Below are 21135 nucleotides of genomic sequence, written 5' to 3' on the forward strand. Positions count from 1 at the left end.
GGATTTTATCATGATACGGTGTTGGATTTTGTCAAATGCTTTCTCAGCATCTAATGAAATGATCATGTGGTTTTGTTCTTTCAGTTTGTTTATATAATGGATCACATTGATGGTTTTCCGTATGTTAAACCATCCCTGCATGCCTGGGATGAAGCCTACTTGATCATGGTGGATGATTGTTTTGTTGTGCTCTTGGATTCGGTTTGCCAGAATTTTATTGAATATTTTTGCATCGATATTCATAAGGGAAATTGGTCTGAAGTTCTCTTTCTTTGTTGGGTCTTTGTGTGGTTTAGGTATAAGAGTAATTGGGACTTCATAGAAGGAATTCGGTAGTGCTCCATCTGTTTCAATTTTGTGGAATAGTTTGGATAGTATTGGTGTGAGGTCTTCTATGAAGGTCTGATAGAATTCTGCACTAAACCCGTCTGGACCTGGGCTCTTTTTGGTTGGGAGACCTTTAATGACTGCTTCTATTTCCTTAGGAGTTATGGGGTTGTTTAAATGGTTTATCTGTTCCTGATTTAACTTCGGTACCTGGTATCTGTCTAGGAAATTGTCCATTTCCTGCAGATTTTCAAGTTTTGTTGAATATAGGCTTTTGTAGTAGGATCTGATGATTCTTTGAATTTCCTCTGATTCTGTAGTTATGTCTCCCTTTTCGTTTCTGATTTTTGTTAATTTGGACACACACTCTCTGTCCTCTTGTTAGTCTGGCTAAGGGTTTATCTATCTTGTTGATTTTCTCAAAGCACCAACTTTTGGTTCTGTTGATTCTTTCTATGGTCCTTTTTGTTTCTACTTGGTTGATTTCAGCTCTGAGTTTCATTATTTCCTGCCTTCTTCTCCTCCTTGGTGTATTTGCTTCTTTTTTTTTCTAGAGCGTTTAGGTGTGCTGTCAAGCTGGTGACCTATGCTCTCTCCTGTTTCTTTCTGCAGGCACTCAGAGGTATGAGTTTTCCTCGTAGCACAGCTTTCATTGTGTCTAATAAGTTTGGGTATGTTGTACCTTCATTTTCATTAAATTCTAAGAAGTCTTTAATTTCTTTCTTTATTTCTTCATTGACCAGGTTATCGTTGAGTAGAGCATTGTTCAACTTCCATGTATATGTGGGCATTATTCCCTTATTGTTATTGAAGACCAGCTTTAGCATGTGGTGGTCTGATAGGATGCATGGGATTATTTCTATCTTTCTGTATCTGTTGAGGACTGTTTTATGACCAATTGTGTGGTCAATTTTAGAGAAAGTACCATGAGGTGCTGAGAAGAATGTATATCCTTTTGTTTTAGGATAGAATGTTCTATAATTATCTGTTAAGTCCATTTGGTTCATGACTTCTCTTAGTCTGTCTATGTCTCTGTTTAATGTCTGTTTCCATGATCTGTCCATTGATGAGAGTGGGGTGTTGAAATCTCCTACTACTATTGTGTGAGGTGCAATGTGTGTTTTGAGCTTTAATAAGGTTTCTTTTATGTATGTCGGTGCCCTTCCATTTGGAGCATAGATATTTAGGATTGAGAGTTCATCTTGGTGGATTTTTTCCTTTGACGAAAATGAAGTATCTTTCCTTATCTTTTTTGATGACTTTTAGTTGAAAATTGATTTTATTTGATATTAGGATGGCTACTCCAACTTGCTTCTTCAAACCATTTGCTTGGAAAGTTGTTTTCCAGCCTTTCACTCTGAGGTAGTGTCTGTCTTTGTCTCTGAGGTGTGTTTTCTGTAGGCAGCAGAATGCAGGGTCCTCATTGCGTATCCAGTTTGTTAATCTATGTCTTTTTATTGGGGAGTTGAGTCCATTGATGTTGAGAGATATTAAGGAACAGTGATTATTGCTTCCTGTTATATTCATATTTGGAATCGAGGTTATGTTTGTGTGCTTGTCTTCTCTTTGTTTTATTGCCAAGACGATTAGTTTCTTGCTTTTTCTAGGGTGTAGCTTGCCTCCTTTTGTTGGGCTTTACCATTTATTATCCTTTGCAGTGCTGGATTTGTAGAAAGATATTGTGTAAATTTGGTTTTGTCATGGAATATCTTGGTTTCTCCATCTATGTTAATTGAGAGTTTTGCAGGATACAGTAACCTGGGCGGGCATTTGTGTTCTCTTAGGGTCTGCATGACATCTGTCCAAGATCTTCTGGTTTTCATAGTCTCTGGTGAGAAGTCTGGTGTGATTCTGATAGGCCTGCCTTTATATGTTACTTGACCTTTTTCCCTTACTGCTTTTAATATTCTTTCTTTGTTTTTTGCATTTGGCGTTTTGACTATTATGCGATGGGAGGTGTTTCTTTTCTTGTCCAATTTATTTGGAGTACTGTAGGCTTCTTGTATGTTTATGGGCATCTCTTTCTTAAGTTAGGGAAGTTTTCTTCTATGATTTTCTTGAAGATATTTACTGGTCCTTTGAGCTGGGAGTCTTCACTCTCTTCTATACCTATTATCCTTAGGTTTGATCTTCTCATTGAGTCCTGGATTTCCTTTATGTTTTGGTCCAGTAGCTTTTTCCGTTTTACATTATCTTTGACCATTGTGTCGATGATTTCAATGGAATGTTCTGCTCTTGAGATTCTCTCTTCTATCTCTTGTAATCTGTTGGTGATGCTTGTATCTATGGCTCCTTGTCTTTTCCTTTGGTTTTCTATATCCAGGATTGTTTCCCTGTGTTCTTTCTTATTGCTTCTATTTCCATTTTTAATTCCTTCAACTGTTTGATTGTGTTTTCCTGGAATTCTTTCAGGGATTTTTGTGATTCCTCTCTGTAGGCTTCTACTTGTTCATGTTTTCCTGCGTTTCTCTGACGGAGTTCTTCATGTCTTTCTTGAAGTCCTCCAGCATTATGATAAAATATGGTTTTAAATCTAGGTCTTGCTTTTCTGGTGTGTTTGGATATTCAGTGTTTGCTTTGGTGGGAGAATTGGGCTCCGATGTTGCCATGTAGTCTTGGTTTCTTTTGCTTGGGTTCCTGCACTTGCCTCTCGCCATCAGATTATCTCTGGTGTTACTTTGTTCTGCTATTTCTGACAGTGGCTAGACTGTCCTATAAGCCTGTGTGTCAGGAGTGCTGTAGACCTGTTTTCCTGTTTTCTTCCAGCCAGTTATGCGAACAGTGTGTTCTGCTTTCGGGCGTGTAGTTTTTCCTGTCTACAGGTCTTCAGCTGTTCCTGTGGGCCTGTGTCCTGAGTTCACCAGGCAGGTCACTTGGAGCAGAAAAGTTGGTCTTACCTGTGCTCCTGAGGCTCAAGTTTGCTCATGGGGTGTTGATTATTAGCTCTCTTTGAGGGCAGCAACCAAGAGGACCTGTGCCGCCTTTTCCGGGAGTGCCCGTGCACCAGGGTTCCAGGTGGCGTTTGGTGTTTTCCTCTGGAGTCAGAAATGTGGGCAGAGTGTAGTCTCTTTTGGCTTCCCAGGCGTGTCTGCCTCTCTGAAGGTTTACCTTTCCCTCCCACGGGATTTGAGTGCAGAGATCTGTTGATCCGGTCCCTTCAGGTTCTGGTGGAGTCTGGGGCACAGGGGACCTGCAGGTCCAGTGCCCCTATCTTCTGGTTCCCAGAGGCCCTATACAGTTTCCTCTTGGGCCAGGGATGTGGGCAGGGGTGGGCAGTATTGGTGGTCTGTCCTGCTCTGCAGTCTCAGGAGTTCCCACCTGTCCAGGCAGTGAGCTCTCTCTCCCACGGTGTTTGGGAGCAGTGAAGATGTCCACTTTTAATATATCAATCCTGCTAATTCATGGGCATGGGAGATGTTTTCAAGTTCTGAGATCTTCGATTTCTTTCTTCAGAGAGTTGGAGTTCTTGTCATACAAATATTTCCCTTACTTGGTTAGATTCATACTAAGGTATTTCATGTTATTTGTGACTATTGTGAAGGGTGCCATTTCCTGAATTTATTTTTCAGCCTGTTTATCCTTTGAGTGGAGAATGACAACTGATTTGTTTGAGTTAATTTTATATCCAGTCACTTTGTTTACGTTGTCTTTCTTTGTTGGGTCTTTGTGTGGTTTACGTTTAAGTGTAATTGTGGCTTCATAGAGCAAATTGTATAATATTCCTTCTGTTTTTACCTTGTGAAATAGTTTGAAGAGTATTGGTATTAGGTCTTCTTTGAAGGTCTGATAGAATTCTGACCTAAACCCACCTGGTCCTGGACTATTTTTGTTGGGAGACTTTGAATAACTTATTTTTTAGCAGTTATGGGACTATTTAGATGGTTTATTTGATCCTGATTTAACTTTTGTATCTGTCTAGAAAATTCCCCATTTCATCCAAATTTTCAAATTTTGTTGGTATTAGTATCTGACAATTCTTTTATTCATTTCCTTGGTTTCTCTTGTTATGTCTTCCTTTTCATTTCTGATATTGATAACTTGGATACAATCTCTGTGCCCTCTGTTTAGTCTGGTTAAGGGTTTATCTATCTTGTTTATTTTCTTAAAGAACTAGCTCCTGGTTTTGTTACTTCTTTGTATAGTTCTTTTTGTTTCTACTTGGTTGAATTAAGCCAGCCCTGACTTTGTTTCCTGTCTTCCTCTCCTCTTGGGTGTAATTGCTTCTCTTTATTATAGTGCTTTCAGATGTACTGTCAAATTGCTAGTGTGTGTTCTCTCCAATTCCTTTTGGAGGCACTCAGAACTCTGACTTTCCCTCTTAGCACTGCTTTCATTGTGTGTCACATGTTTGGCTATGTATTACCTTCATTTTCATTGAATTCTAAAAAGCCTTTAATTTCTTTATTTAATTCTTCCTTGACCAAGTTATCATTGAGTAGATTGTTGCTCAGCTTCCATGTGTATGTGGTCTTTATGTTGTTTATGTTGTTATTGAAGACCAGCCTTAGTCCATAGTGATCTGATAGGATGCATGGGGCTATTTCAATCTTCTTGTATCTGTTGAGGCCTGTTTTGTGACCAATTATATGGTCAGTTTTGGAGAAGGTACCATGAGGTGCTGAGAAGAAGGTATGTCCTTTTGTTTTAAGATGAAATGTTCCATAGATATCTGTTAAATCCATTTGGTTCATATCTTCTGTTAATTTCTCTGTGTCTCTGTTTAGTTTCAGTTTTCATGATCTAGCCATTGATGAGCATAGGGTGTTGAAGTCTCTCACTATTATTGTGCATGGTACAATGTATGCTTTGAGCTTTAGTAAAGTTTCTTTTATGAGTGTGGGTGCCCTTGTATTTGGAGCATAGATGTTCAGAATTGAGAGTTCATCTTTTTAGATTTTTTCTTTGATGAGTATGAAATGTCCTTCATTATCTTTTTTGATAACTTTTGGTTGAAAGTCAATTTTATTCAATATTTGATTGGGTTACTCCAGCTTCTTTCTTGAGACCATTTGCTTGGAAATTTTTCCCAGCTGTTTACTCTGATGTAGTGTCTGTCTTTGTCACTGAAGTGTGTTTCCTGTATGTAGCAAAATGCTGGATCCTGTTTACTTATACAGTCAGTTAGTTTATATGTTTTTATTAGAGAATTGAGTCCATTGATATCAAGAGATATTAAATAGTGATTGTTGCTTCCTGTTATTTTTGTTGTTAGAGGTGAAATTATATTTGTGTGACTATCATCTTTTGGGTTATTTGAACGAAGATTACTTTCTTGCTTTTTCTAGCTTATAGTTTCCCTCTTGTGTTTGAGTTTTCCATCTATTATCCTTTGTAGGGCTGGATTTGAGGAAAGATATTGTGTAAATTTGGTTTTGTCATGAAATATTTTGCTTTCTCCATCTATGGTAATTGAGAGATTTGCTGTGTTTAGTAGTCTGGGCTGACATTTGTGTTCTCTTAGGGCCTGTATGACATCTGCCCAAGGTCTTCTGTCTTTCATAGTCTCTGTTGAGAAGTCTGGTGTAATTCTGCTAAGTCTGCCTTTATATGTTGCTTCACCTTTTCCCCTTACTGCTTTTAATAGTCTTTCTTTGTTTTATGTTTTTGGTGTTTTGACTATTACATGATGAGAGGAATTTCTTTTCTGGTTCAATCTAGTTGGAGTTCTGTAGGCTTCTTGTATGTTTATGGGCATCTCTTTCATTAGGTTTCTTCTATAATTTTGTTGAAGATATTTAATGGCCCTTTAAGTTGGGAATCTTTGCTCTCTTCTATACTTATTATCTTTAGATTTGATCTTCTCATTGTGTCCTGGATTTCCTGGATGTTTTGGGTTATGAGCTTTTTGCATATTTCATTTTCTTTGACTGTCGTGTCAATGTTTTCTATGGTATCTTCTGCCCCTGAGATTTTCTCTATAAATTGTATTCTGTTGGTGATGCTTGCATCTATGAACCTGATTTCTTTACAAGTTTTTCTATCTCCAGGGTTGTCTCCCTTTGTGATTTCTTTATTGTTTTTATTTCTGTTTTTATACCCTGGATGATTTTGTTCAATTCCTTCCCCTGTTTGGTTGTGATTTTCTGTAATCCTTTAAGAAATTTTTGTGTTTCCTCTTTAAGGGCTTCTACCTGTTTACCTGTGCTGTCCTGTATTTCTTTATGGGAGTTATTTATGTCCTTTGTAAAATCCTCCATCATCATCATGGGATGTGATTTTAAATTCAAATCTTGTTTTTCTGGTGTGCTTGGCTATCCAGGACTTGCTGTAATGGGAGAACTGGGTTCTGATGATGTCATGTAGCCTTGGTTTCTATTGCTTAGGTTTTTGTACTTGCCTCTTGCCATCTGGTTATCTTTAGTGCTAGTTGGTCTTGCTGTCTTTGACTGGAGCCTATCCCTTCTGTGAGCCTGTGAGCCTATGAGCTTGTGAGCCTGTGAGCCTATGAGTCTGTAAACCTGCAAGCCTGTGAGCCTGTGTTCTTAAGTGTGTCATCACTCCTGGGAGACCAGCTTTCTCCAGAAGGGATTTGGGTCTAGAGAACTGTGCCAGAGGGTTAACTCCAGGGCACAGATGGATACCAGAAGAATCCTGTCCCCAGTTGCTCTAAGGTCATTGAGCTCTCTTGTCTCCTGGATGGTCTCTTTTTGACCAGTTATTGGAGCAAAAGTGTTCATCTCTCCTGTGTGTGAACTTTGGAGTACTGCACTCCTGGGAAACCAGCCCTCTCCAGGTGGGATTTGGGATCAGAATGCTGTGCCATAGGGTTAATTCTGGGATGCAGATGAAGACAGGAACTCCTGGAAACATCTTACATGCCATGATTGCTTTCCTGGCTGCTTGTATGGGTGGCAGAGAAGTCTGGTATGATTTTCATGTTTTTCCTCTATATAAGGTTATTTCTGCTCCCTTTGACGTTTTTACACTTATCTCTTCATCTTTGATTTTTATACAGTTAGAATTTTATTACATGTTTAGGTGCATATTTTGATTTTGTTTTTATTTATGTTTTTCAGGTTTGGAACAGCCAAGTGGCTCAACAGGTAAAAGTACTTACTGCACAAGCTTGATCATCTTAGTCCTTGGAACTTGTATGGTAATGGAAGCAGGAAATCAGATTCCATAAAGCTCTGCTAAACTCTCCACACTCAGGCCCTGCTATAATCACTGGATATACACATTATGCATACCCATACAGTGATAACAAAAATTTTAAATGATATATGACTTAGTCTCATTAATTTTAGAAAGGCTGTAGTCAATATCACTTCACATTGCTCTTTCATTAGTCCTTTGTCATGTATTACACCTGGTTTTTTTACCCCATTGAGTATGTATTACACCTGTTTTTATTGTCATGTTATTCATATATTAAACCTCATTTTTCCCAATAGCCATATATTACACTTGTTTTTATTACCCCATTAGACATGTATTGCACCTGTTTTTTTTTTAAACTGAGCGTTGAATTTAAAGATCTTGAATGCTCACATTTTTACCTCATATGCCTCTTAGTTTGGGTAGTTTCTAATGACAGTTTCATACTCACTAACTTTTTCAAGTAAGTGCTTTAATAGTCTACAAAATACACTTAAGAATTATTTAAAATGTACAGGTTGTTTTTCACAGGATTCCAAGTATTAAATTACTTTTTTTTACCTTACAGTAGCCACATAGAATAGACATATTTATTAGACAGCAAGGATCTCCAAGACACAGGGCAACGACAGTATATCCAAAAGGAAATCCCTGTGAGGATCCAGTATTGATAGTGTAACAGAAGCCATAGACCTTGAAACAGACCAATGACTTATAGCAATGAACATTTGATGATGAGTAGATAAATGGCTATACTGTGTGAGTCACTGTGACACACACTTCAACTCCAAAAACAAGATGTTTTCTGTTTGTTTTGTTTGTTTGTTTTTGTTTTCATACTATCTTATTATTTTCTTTTGTGGGAGAGGTCGCAAAAGGTGGAGGGGAGATATGAAAGTATTGGGAGACAAATGGGATTGGGGTGCATGATGTAAAATTCATAAAGAATCAATAAAAAGTTTTTTAAAAGAGCCCATATAGATTAGAATACATGGTATGACTGGCACAATGCAATGTGTACAGTGATTATTCTGTATTTTTTTCTTTTTTTCCAAGATAGGGTTTATTTTGTGTAGACTTGGCTGTACAGTATAAGTAGACAGGGTGGACTTAAACTCTTAGAGAATTTGTCTGGCTCTGTAACTTCTGGGATTAAAGGTGTTTGCCAATACTGACTGTATGTATGTATGTATGTATGTATGTATGTATGTATGTATGTATTAAATGGAGACATTTTCTTTATTTTCTTATTTTTTTAATTTTTAAAAGATTTACACAACACACACATGTGATGTGTGTGTGTGTGTGTGTGTATGTGTGTGTGCATACTGTTGCTCTCTTCAGACATGCCAGAAGAGAGCATCAGATCCAATTGCAGATGGTTGTAAGCTACCATGTGGTTGCTGAAAATTAAACTCAGGACCTCTGGAAGAGCAGTCAGTGCTCTTAACTTCTGAGCCATCTCTCCAGCACCCCCCCTTAAATTTATATATAAAATTTATTTTAAATTTATTTTTATATATGCTCTGTCTTTATGTATATCAGAAAATGGAGTCTAATCCCATTTCATGTGGTTCTGAGCCACCATATGGTTACTGAGAATTGAACGGAGAACCTGTGGAAGAGCAGTCTTTGCTCTTAACCATTGAGCCATCTCTCCTTACTTTTACTTATTGCCTGTATCAGACACAAGGCATTCTTTATTACAGTAGAGCTTTAGCATTTCCTTTTATTTTTTAGAATTTCTTTTTATATTATCCATCTGCTTTTGTATGCTACCAGTTTTTCCCTAGGTAATAAATACTGTCAATTAATTGTTTAAAATTCCTGTCTGATAACTTACCTGTATTATGTCTGAAATCTTGTGCTCATAGTTGCCTAAGTCTTGAGAATTCTGTTCTCCTAGCCCCCATCCTCTAGGTATGCCTCATATCATAGGTATTTTCTATGAAATTTCTCTATTTGAAATTTCTATTTCAAATAGAAAATTGAAATTTTCTATTGAAAGTCAGAGATAATATATAGGACAAAGTAAAATAAGGTAAATGTGGTTGAGAGAAACATATCACCTCCTGTGATTATTTAGTTTTCTCATGCATATGAGTGAATTGTATGGGCATATAACCAGCCATTACAACACCTTTATATATTTTGTAATAGGAACTCCTTCAGTGACTAATCGGATGAATACAATGATGAAAATATTTGAAAATCAGTCAACTATGTTAGAAAAGTAAGCTTTGGAAATAATTATTTCTTATTTTCTACTTATAAAATTGGGTGGATAGAAAAGAAACATTGGGAGCATATATAAGAAATAATGTCTGCACATCTGAGGGAGAAACAGAAAAGCCTAATATAGTCAAACCTATGATTTTATTAAAAAAAAAAAGGTCTTTATCATAAGCTGACCTCTTTTTTGCTCATTAATTAATTAATTAATTAATTCACTTTATGGCCTGAACAGAGATCCCTTTCCTCCTCTCTCCCTCCCCCATATCCCCACACCCTCTCAAATAAGGGGAGGGCATTCACTGGTACCACCCCAACCTGATATATCAAGTCCTAGCAGGACTAAGTGCATCCTTTCCCACTGAAGCCAGAGAAGGCAGCCCAGCTATAGGAAAGGAATCCAAAGCAGACAACAGAGTCAGAGAAAGTTCCCTACTCTAATTGTTAGGGGACCAATATGAAGAACAAGCTGCACATCTGCTACAAATGTATAGTGGACCTAGGTTCATTCTGTGCATACTATTTGGTTGATAATTCAGTCTCTGTGAGCCACCACGGGCCCAAGTTAGTTTAGTCTAGAGGTCTTAGAGGTTTATTCCATTACTGCCATGGTGGGGAGCATGGCAGCATCTAGGCAGACATGGCGCCGAAGATCTGCAGGCAGCAGAGGTGGCCTGTGTGACATACTGGGAGTAGCATGGGCACAGGAGACTTTAAAGCCCAGCCCCCCACAGTGACATACTTCCTCCAACAAGGCCACACCTCCTAATACTGCCCTTCCCTATAGGCCAAGTATTCAACTTCATGAGTCGGGGCGGGGAGGCATACCTAATCAAATCACCATATTCTATTCCCTGGCCTCCATGCACCTGTAGCCATAACATAATGTGAAATCCATTTAGTCCAACTTCAAAAGTCTCCATAGTCGATCACAGCCACAACAATATTTAAAAGTCCAAAGTTCTAAGTCTCTTCTGAGATTCATTCAATCACTTGACTGTAATCCCCTATAATATCAAAATAAAAAACACATCACATACAATATAAGTCTGCACAAGATATACATTACCATTCCAAAATGTAAGCAAGAAAGCATAGTGAGGAAATACTGGACCACAGCAAAACTGAAAAACAGCTAGAGAAACTCCAAACTCTGCATCTCCATGTCTGATGTCAAAATGCTCTTCAGATCTCCAACTCCTTTTAGCTTTGTTGAGTACAGCACAATTTTTTCCTCTTAGGCTGTTCTCCCTCCTTGTTAGCAGCTTTCCTTGGCAGGTATGTCCTGGTACTGGCAAATCTAACCTCTTCGGGTGTCCAAGACAATCAAGCCTGTACCTCCACAGCTTCAAACAATGTTCTCTCTGGGCCTCCATGTGGGGACATCCATGCTACATGCCTGACCTTACTGGCTTTCCTTAGTTGCTGAGATTCCATAACTGCTTTCTCCTATCTTTGGTTCTAAAGATGGAATCACATGGCTGAAGCTGCCAAGTTCTGCTGCTTGCTGGGGCTGGAATATAGCGCCCTCATTCAATTACATCTTCACCAACATTCTGTTTTCCATGGTTTCCTTCCCTGCCTAAGCTTGGCTGTCATGGAACCTCTCTGTAGACCAGGCTGGCCTTGAACTCAGAGATCTGTTTGTCTCTGTCTCATGTGTGCTGGGACTGAAGGGATGTTAATTACAGGGCACTGTTGGTGGATATGTGTAGGAAGAATCCTCGCAGGAGTCTAGATTTTGGCTATAACACAGGAGTAGGTTGTGAATGACCTGTTAAAAATCATTTTAAAAATGTAAATGCGTTCTATAACTTGAAAATGTATATATTTAATATAGCATAGTTACCTTTGGTCTGTTTTTCAGAGCTTTAAGTGATCAGACTGAAGCTGAGGCTGTAAGTATAACATTCTTAATTTGGTATTGTACCTTGCCCTTGAATTTTGAAGACACTCTAGAAATGGCCATTTTCTCTCATTGTAATTAGAGATAAGCACTCAGTCAGTTTACCCAGGTTGTGAACTAGAAGGAATTGCATGTTCTTTTCACTTTATCGAAAAGTCATTCAGAAACACTTCCGAAATACTAAGCTGAAATCTAGTTCTTATCTAGATATATCAATACCAATGGCAGCTTAGAAATCAATGCCAGTAGTCCATTCTGTTTTCATGTTTTAGTGAAGTTAGTCTTAAATTAGTAACTAAGTATTGAAGTTAACCTTATTGAGATGCCTAATTTTAATTGAAATTATTACATTTGCCTTTAGAAATATAAAAAAATGGAAACTAATGTTCAACTGTTAGTAATGGAGAAAGCCCTCCTGAAAGGTGAAATACGAAGGCTGAGAGAAATACAGGTTGGTACATGTAACAAATAAAACTGATGTGCAGTAACAATTAAGACCTATTACCATACAGATGGGAATCAAAGTGACAATCATTTGTTTTATGACACATTTCTATTACTCATAATTTTTAGAAGCTCTGTTTCAAAGCCTTAAATTAATGTTCTAAATTTCCATATTAACTATCAAACCCATAAAGATGCAAAGAGAAACAGCTTAATCATTGTAAAAAACATCTATTTTTTATTTTAACTTCTGTTTCTTTTTATTTTTCTCCCATGCAATACAAGTCAACTACAGCCTCCCCTCCCACTACTCCTTCTGTTCCCTTCCCCACCTCCCCTCTTCTCCAGAACCACTGCTCTTCTGTTTCCCTTCAGAAAAGAGCAGGCCTCTCAGGAATATCAACCAAACATGGCATGACAAGATGCAATGAGACTGGGTAGGCATAAGCCCTCATATCAAGACTGGATAAGGAACCACCACATTGATTTCCACAGTGGATGTACATGTTTGCACTCACACCAGCAATGGAGCAGTGTTCCCTTGCTCCTCACCAGCATGAGTTGTCACTTGTGTTACTGATCTTAGCCATTCTGACAGGTGTTATATAGAATTTCAAAGTCAGTTTGATTTGAATTTCCCGGATAGATAAAGATGTTGAACATTTCTGTTAAGAGTTTCTTGGCCATTTAAGATTCCTCAATTGAGAATTATCTGTTCAGATCTGTATGCCATTTTTTAACAGAATTGTTTGTTTTATTGATGTCTAGTTTCTTTTCTTTTCTTTTCTTTTTTTTTTATTAACTTGAATATTTCTTATATACATTTCGAGTGTTATTTCCTTTCCCGGTTTCCGGGCAAACATCCTCCTCCCCCCTCCCCTTCCTTATGGGTGTTCCCCTCCCCACCCTCCCCCCATGATGTCTAGTTTCTTGAGTTGTTTCTTTTAAATATATTTCGTATATTAGCACTGTCTTGGTGAAAATCTTTTCCCATTGTGTTGGCTGTAGTGTTGTCCTATTGATGGTGTCTTACCAGGGGTCTGCCCAATCCTTTTGGTGACTGGTACTGGGTACTCTTCAATACAGTTTTGGATGAAGACCAAAGACAGATAGTACTTAGTATTATAATTTTATTACATGTGCTTAAATAAGCACTATTCTCTTACTCTGTAACTCAAATGAGATGAAGTCCCTTGGGACCTTGCCCCTCAGAGCTCATCCATAGCAGACCATGAAAAGATGATGGAGCATCTCCTGGGAAGTAACCTGTCAGCTTTAGCTTTTCCTAGATGGTGCCTAACAGTGTCCTTTGCCTTATAGAAGCTTTTCAGTTGATTTTAGTGCCACCATTACCCATGTTCTCTTTAAGAAGTTGTCTTCAATGCCAAAGCATTCAAGGATATTTCCTACTTTCTCTTCTATCAAGTTCAGTGTGTCTGGTTTTATATTGAGATCTTTGATCCAGTTGAACTTGAGTTTTATGCAAAGTGATAAATATGGATCTATTTGCATTCTTCTACATGTAGACATCCAGTTTGACCAACACCATTTGTTGGAAATTCTTTTTGTTTCTAATGGGTATTTCTGGCTCCTTTATTAGGAAGGAAACAGGTATTCATAGGTATGTGGATTGATTCCATCGATTAACATGTCCATTTTTATGCTAACACCATGCAGTTTTTATTATCATAGCAGTGTAGCACAGCTTCAAATCAGGGGTGGTGAGCTGAATCTGGAAGTTCTTTTATTGTTCAGAATTGTTTATCTATCCTGACTTTTTTGTTTTTTACATATGAAATTGAGTATTGTCCTTACAAGGTCATCAAAGAATTGTGTTGAAATTTTGATGGGGATTGCATCGAATCTGTTGATGGCTTTTGGTAAGATGGCAATTTTCACTATAACAATCCCATGAAGATGAAAGATCTTTTTATCTTCTGATATCCTTTTCAGATTCGTGAAAGACATTTTCATGGCAAATATTTAACTTTGTGAATTTGTTAGTGAATGAGAGAGTCAAAGTTTTTGTCTCCCCCCCCTAGATCTGAAGACTTAACTTAGGGCTTTTTGGTTATTAAGCAAAAAATACCACTGCACTAAATCCACAAACCCTAAGTCTTTTAAATGCATTTTATATTCTCTATAACTAGCTTATTATACCAACTATAATTATAGTTAGTTAACTATACTAATTAGTGTGAGTAGAAATTAGTACAATGCCAATGATATAAGAAAATCTGCTTCCCTTTATGTTTTCTCTTCTTACCATTTTTACTCATGTTATAAATGCAAACTACAGGCAAGAGTCAGACAAGGTAAACTGTGATGAAACAGCTAAATCATTATATGTATAGTTTAAACACTCTTCTTTTGGAATTTTGGAGGCTTTTTTCTTATACTGTACTGCAGGCTAGCCAAGAACTCACTTCAACCCACCTGACTTAATCTCCCAACTGCTGGGATATCATGCCTGGACCATTGTGTCCCACACAATTCTCTTGAACCCACTTTTGTTGGTTACTTGATATTTCTTTGATACTGGAGGAGAAAGCAGAAATTATTTTCTGTTGGCAACCTCTCATTATTAAGTATTTACTGGTCTGTACTATATATGAGTTAGAGAGGAAACATTTTCAAAAGCACACTATGTTATTTGGGGGATGACATAGTTATTAAAATTCATTGCTCTTTTTCCATATTCCTGTGTTTTTTTTATTGTGATGTTCTTGTTATTAAGACAGTGTCTTCTGTATCCAGTCTGGCCATAAACTTACTGTATAACTAAGAATGGTTTTAAATCCTTGATTGTCCTAATTCACCTCCCAAGTGGTGTGTTTTCAGAGTTCTACTGCTGTTTCTGTTTTTGGGTTTTTGTTTTCTTTTGCTTTTAAGCAAGATTTCTGTGTGTAGCCATAGATGTCTGAGGACTTGCTCTGCAGACCAGGCTGGTCTTGAACTCACAGAGATCTCCCTGCATCTGCCACCCAAGTGCCAGGATTAAAGGTGTGAACCACCACCACGACCACCATCTGGCTCTAGCTTTTTATTTTCAAGGAATTATTTCACCTAATGTTTAACTTGTGATAAGTTTACCACTACAATATATTTTTAATGAGGTTTTTAAATATAAATTAATCATAATACTGTCTTTGTCTATATTATCTATAACTTTAATAATTGTTAAAATTATTTCTCTACATTAATATATAAAACAATCTGGTTCTGTAGAGTAGTTCAAGAATATTTCGTGCTGGCATGGTGATATATATATATATATATATATATATATATATATATATATCCACAAGTCAACCATTTGAGAAGCTAAGACAGGAGGATTATGAGCTTATATCCAGTCCAGATCACTTAGATCCTCTCTCAAGAAGTGCTCTAAAACATGTGGTTGGTTATGATATAATGATGGTTTTAGATAAAATTTTGTTTGAACTATGTTACACAATTTGAGTATAATTTAAACTTCACTTTTGTGTGTTATGACATTGGAACAAACACAAGTTGAAGGTAGCTTTGCCAGTATTTTAGCAAAGGTTTTCTTGCTATGAAAAGAGACCATGACCACAACAACTCCTATAAAGGAAAACATTTTAATTGGGACTGGCTTATAGTTTCAGAGGTTTAGTCCATTTTTATCATGGGGGGAAGCCTGGAAGCATGCAGGCAGACATTGCTCTGGAGAAGGAGCTGAGGGTTCTACATCTGGATCTGTAGGCAGCAGAAGAAGACTGTGTGCCACACTGGGCATAGTTTGAGCCTAGGAGACCCTAGAGCCCACCCTTATAGTAACACACTTTCCCCAATAAGGCCACATCTATTCCAACCAGGCCTAACATCCTAATAGTGTCACTTCCTATAGGCTAAGTACCTGAACATACTATGACTATTCTCAGAATTATAGCAGTTCAATGATTCTCAACATACAGAGTCCCACACAAGCCACATCTGGTGTTTCAACTTTCTTTGCAGTTTCATATGAACCTGTTTTTACTTCAGGTTGAACCTCTACACACACATGGGTTTTCTCACTTGTGTATTCAGAGCCATTCACCATAGTTTTTAAATGTATCACTGATGGCAGTTTTGTATTATGTCAGCCTAATGAATTTTTGCATGTCTTTCTGGCTCTCCTGCACATATGGCACAATGAGGTAAATTTTTGGAGCCATGGACCACACTGCATCAAAACTGAAAACCCATCAGAGGAAATTAATTATTTCAGTGTGTGAAATTACTCAAAATGTATGTATACAAAGGATAGAGAGAGATTATTGGCAAAGTGCTTACTGCAGAAGCATAAGGAGCTGAACACAGATCATTAGAACCCACATTAAAAAGAAAACTGGATGCAGTGGTGCATTCATAACCCCAGCACTGGGGAATAGAGATGACCAGATCCCAAGAACTTGCTGGCCAGCCAGTCTAGCCAGAAGGCTGAAGTCCGTGTTAAATGAGAGGCTCTTTTTCTAAAGGTAAGATGGAAAGTAATAGAGGATGACTTCTGAGCTCTTCACATGTGCATGTGCAAGTACCCTCTCTTTTAATTACAAATACAAACAGCTTAGGTATATCACCAATTCCATTTTGTTTTGGTTCAGATAAGTTCCACAGAAACCGTAGAGTACTCTCAGGGTAAAGGGAAAATCTGAGCACCATATATTGCCATGCACTCTTATGCTATCCTTATTTTGACATGTTCACAATTGTAGAAAGCAAAGGCTACAAGCAAAGAAGTGCGACCCAAGAAATCTGGAAAATCAGAAAAGAAAAAAGATAGGTAAGGCATGAAGATATGTGATCTTTTCTTTCCTAAAGTTGTAAAACTGTACCTTAGTCACAATTTTTTAACATAAAAATAATAAATATATAGTTTTAAATCAGGCCAGGATATGACTGGGAAAGGTCAAAAAGGAAAAAAAACAAGGAACTTTTACAGGATTAGAGATGGAGAATGAATAGCAGAAGGTAAGGGGTTCTACTATTACTATTGATTATATTACATACTCTTATAAAGTCATTAAATCCCAATGGCTTAAGTGATAAATGAATAACTTTTCTCAAGCCAACTTTTCAATGCTATGATTAAAATGTAAAGTAGCTGAGATTTTGAAAATGTACTTGTCACTTTTCTTCCCTGACCAATTTTCTTCTTCAGAGTACTTTTTCAGTTGATAAATAACATCAGTAAGGTGGCTGGATTTAAAATTAACTCAAACAAATCAGAAGCCTAGCTTTATACAAATGATAAATAGAGAAACACCACCCTTCACAATAGTTACAAATAATATGAAATATTTTGGTGTAACTCTAACCAAACAAGTGAAAGATCTGTATGACAAGAACTTCAAATCTCTGTGGAAAGAAATCAAAGAAGACCTTAGAAGATGGAAAGTTCTCTCATGCACACAGAATAGTAGGATTAACATAATAAAAATGGCCATCCTATCAAAAGCAATCTACAAATTCAATGCCATCCCCATCAACATTCCAACACAATTCTTCACAGACATGGAAAGAGCAATTCTCAACTTCATATAGAAAAACAAAAAACCCAGGATAACAAAAACAATTCTCAACAATAAAAGAACTTCTCGGGGAATCATCGTCCCTGACCTCACACTGTACTACAGAGCAAGAATGATAAAAACTGCATGGTATTGGTAGAAAGGCAGACAGGTCAATAATCAATGGAGTAGAATTGAAGACCCAAAAATAAACCTACACACCCATGGACACTTGATCTTTGACAAAGAAGTCAAAATCATACAATGGAAGAAAGAAAACATCTTCAACAAACGATGCTGATCTAGCTGGTAATCTGCACATAGAAGAATGCAAATTGATTCATATTTATCTCATTGTACAAAGCTCAAGTCCACGTGGATTAAGGATCTCCACATAAAACCAGATATAATGAATTTATAAGAAGAGAAAGTGAAAAATAGCCTTGAATGCATTGGCACCGGGAAAAATGTCCTCAATAGACTACTGAGGCTCAGGTTCTAAGATCAACAATTGACAAATGGGACCTCATGAAATGGGAAAGCTTCCATAAGGCAAAGGGCACTGTCAATAGGACAAAACAGCAAACTACAGATTGGGAAAAGTTCTTCATTAACCACATATCCAGTGGAGGGCAAATATCCAAAATATACAAAGAACTCAAGAAGTTAAACTCCAAAAAACCAAATAACTCAATTTTAAAATGGGGTAAAGAGGAATCTCAAATGGCTGAGAAACACTTCAAATGTTCAACATCCTTAATCATTTCAACATCCACAATCATCAGGGAAAGGCAAATCAAAACAACCCTGAGATTCTACATTACACCAATCAGAATGGTGAAGACCAAAAACTCAAAGGATAGCACATGCTAGCAAGGACATGGATAACAAGGAAAACTCCTCCATTGCTAGCGAGATTGCAAACTGGTACAACCACTCTGGAAATCAATGTGTTGGACCATAGTAAATTGAAAATAGCTTTACCTGAAGACCCAGCCATATCACTCCTGGCAATACACCCAAGAGCTGATCCACCATACTACAAGGATATGTGCTCCACTATGTTTACAACAGCCTTCTTTGAAATAGTCAGAAGCTTGAAGCAACCCAGATGTCCTTCAACCGAAAATGGATACAGAAAATGTGGTTCATTTACACAATGTAATACTATTCACCTATTAAAAATAAAGACATCATGAACTTTGCAGGTAAAAGAATGGAACTAGAAAATATCATATTGAGTGAGGTGACCCAGACCCAAAGGCATATGCATGGTATGTACTCACTGAAAAGTGGATATTAGCCAAAAAGTTCAGAGGAAGCTTAAGGAGAAGGGAGACCCAGAGACCTAGGATGTGAGAGGTTACCAGGACTCAATGGGGATGACATTAGCTGAATTGCCCAACAATTGGGAGATGGAACCCGAAGAGACCACCTCCAGTAGACAGACATAGCCCCCTTTTTAAGCTAAGGTACCACTCACTCATCTTCAAAAATTTTAACACAGATTGTTCCTATCTAAAGGAAACGCAAGGACAAAGATTGAGTAGAGTTTGAAAGAAAGGCCACGGGCTGGAGAGATGATGGCTCAGTGGTTAAGAGCACTGACTGTTCTTCCAGAGGTCCTGAGTTCAAATCCCAGCAACCACATGGTGGCTCACAACCATCTGTAATGCGATCTGTTGCCCTCTTCTGGTGTGCCTGAAGACAGCTACAGTGTACTTATATATAATAAATAAATCTTAAAAAAAAAAAAAAGAAAGGCCACCCGGTGACTGGCCTGACTTAGGATGCATCCCATGTATGAACAGCAAATCCTGATGCTATTACTGAGGCCATATTGTGTGTACAGACAGGAGTCTAGACTGAGCCGACTATTGGATTGAGGTCAGGGAACCATATGGAAGAGTCATAGTAAGGACTGAAGGAGCTGAAGGGGATGGCAACCCCATAGGAAGAACAACAATAGGAAGGTCAACTAAGTCGGACTGCTCAGAGCTCCCAGAGTCTATGCCAAAACCCACGGAGCATACTTGGGCTGATTTATGGTCCAGGGCACATATGTAGCAGAGGACTGCCTTATATCGCCTCAGTGGGAGAGGATGCACTTAATTCTGTGGAATTAAGAGGATGCTGTGGGGATGTAGGGAGGAGTAGGTGGGTGGGGAGCATCCTATTAGAGGCTGGGGGAGGGAAGGGGGATGAGGGTGAAGAACTTGAGGACAAAGGGACAGGAAGGGGGGCAACTTTTGGAATGTAAATAAATAATTTTAAAATATCAGATTGAAATCTTAAAACAAATGTAGCAGAGAAAGGCTTGTGTTAACTCTTCCTTACTAGCTAATGTTCTAAGCTTGCAGACTCCCTAAGTCAGTTCTCCAGAATTTATTCTTTTCCTTCTGCAGGCTTTAACTATGTTTAGTTTTATAAAAATAATTACTGAACCTCGCTGATCCCAGCCCACAGTTCCTTGCTCCCAAAACTCATGGGAGAGAGAGCTCACCGCCCAGACAGGTGGGCACTCAGAGACTGCAGAGTGGAAGAGACCACCAATACTGCCCACCCCTGCCCACATCCCTGACCCAAGAGGAAACTGTATAGGGCCTCTGGGAACCAGAAGACAGGGGCACTGGAGCGGCAGGTCCCCCGCGGTCCAGACACTGCCCGGACTTGAAGGGACTGATCAACAGCTCTCTGCACCCAAATTCCGTGAGAGGGAGAGCTAAACCTTCAGAGGGGCAGACAAGCCTTGGAGGCCAGAAGAGACTACACTCTGCCCACATTTCTGACTCCAGAGGAAAACACCTAATGCCATCTGGTACCCTGGTGCACGGGGGCTCCGGGAAAAGGTGGCACAGGCCCTCCTGGTTGCTGCCCTCACGGAGAGCTCAAAAGCAGCGCCCCACGAGCAACTTGAGCCATGGGCCCACAGGTAAGACCAACTTTTCTGCTCTAAGCAACCTGCCTGGTGGACTTAGGACACAGTCCCATAGAACAGCTGAAGACCAGTAGGCAGGAAAGACTATACACCCAAAAGCAGAACACTCTGTTCCCATAACTGGCTGAAAGAAAACAGGAAAACAGGTCTACAGCACTCCTGACACACCGGCCTATAGGAAGGTCTAGCCACTGTCAGAAGAGGCAGAACAAGGTAACACCAGAGACAACCTGATGGCGAGAGGCAAGCGCAGGAACCCAAGCAACAAAAACCAAGACTACATGGCAACATCAGAGCCTAATTCTCCCACAAAAGCAAACACTGAATATCCAAACACACCAGAAAAGCAAGATCTAGATTTAAAACCATATTTGATCATGATGCTGGAGGACTTCAAGAAAGACATGAAGAACTCCCTTAGAGAAACGCAGGAAAACATAAACAAGGAAGCCTATAGAGAGGAATCACAAAAATCCCTGGAAGAATTCCAGGAAAACACAATCAAACAGTTGAAGGAATTAAAATTGGAAATAGAAGCAATAAAGAAAGCACAAAGGGAAACAACCCTGGATATAGAAAACCAAAGGAAGAGACAAGGAGCTGTAAATACAAGCATCACCAACAGATTACAAGAGATAGAAGAGAGAATCTCAGGGGCAGAAGAGTCCATA

The 21135-nt window shown here is 38.5% G+C and overlaps 1 protein-coding gene across 1 annotated transcript in view; it reads left to right on the forward strand.

Annotated features, from left to right (window-relative positions):
* The window catches only part of Ccdc7 (coiled-coil domain containing 7), a 53130-nt gene extending 36327 nt beyond the window's left edge, over positions 1–16803 (forward strand). Inside the window, exons 10-13 of the mRNA XM_032887978.1 lie at positions 9586–9658; positions 11525–11555; positions 11925–12014; positions 16732–16803. Coding sequence (XP_032743869.1) covers positions 9586–9658; positions 11525–11555; positions 11925–12014; positions 16732–16803 — 266 coding nt within the window. The remainder of the gene's footprint in view (positions 1–9585; positions 9659–11524; positions 11556–11924; positions 12015–16731) is intronic.
* The last annotated feature ends 4332 nt before the right edge of the window (positions 16804–21135 follow it).

Source organism: Rattus rattus, chromosome 17 (genome assembly GCF_011064425.1).
Source record: "Rattus rattus isolate New Zealand chromosome 17, Rrattus_CSIRO_v1, whole genome shotgun sequence".
Taxonomy (NCBI): domain Eukaryota; kingdom Metazoa; phylum Chordata; class Mammalia; order Rodentia; family Muridae; genus Rattus; species Rattus rattus.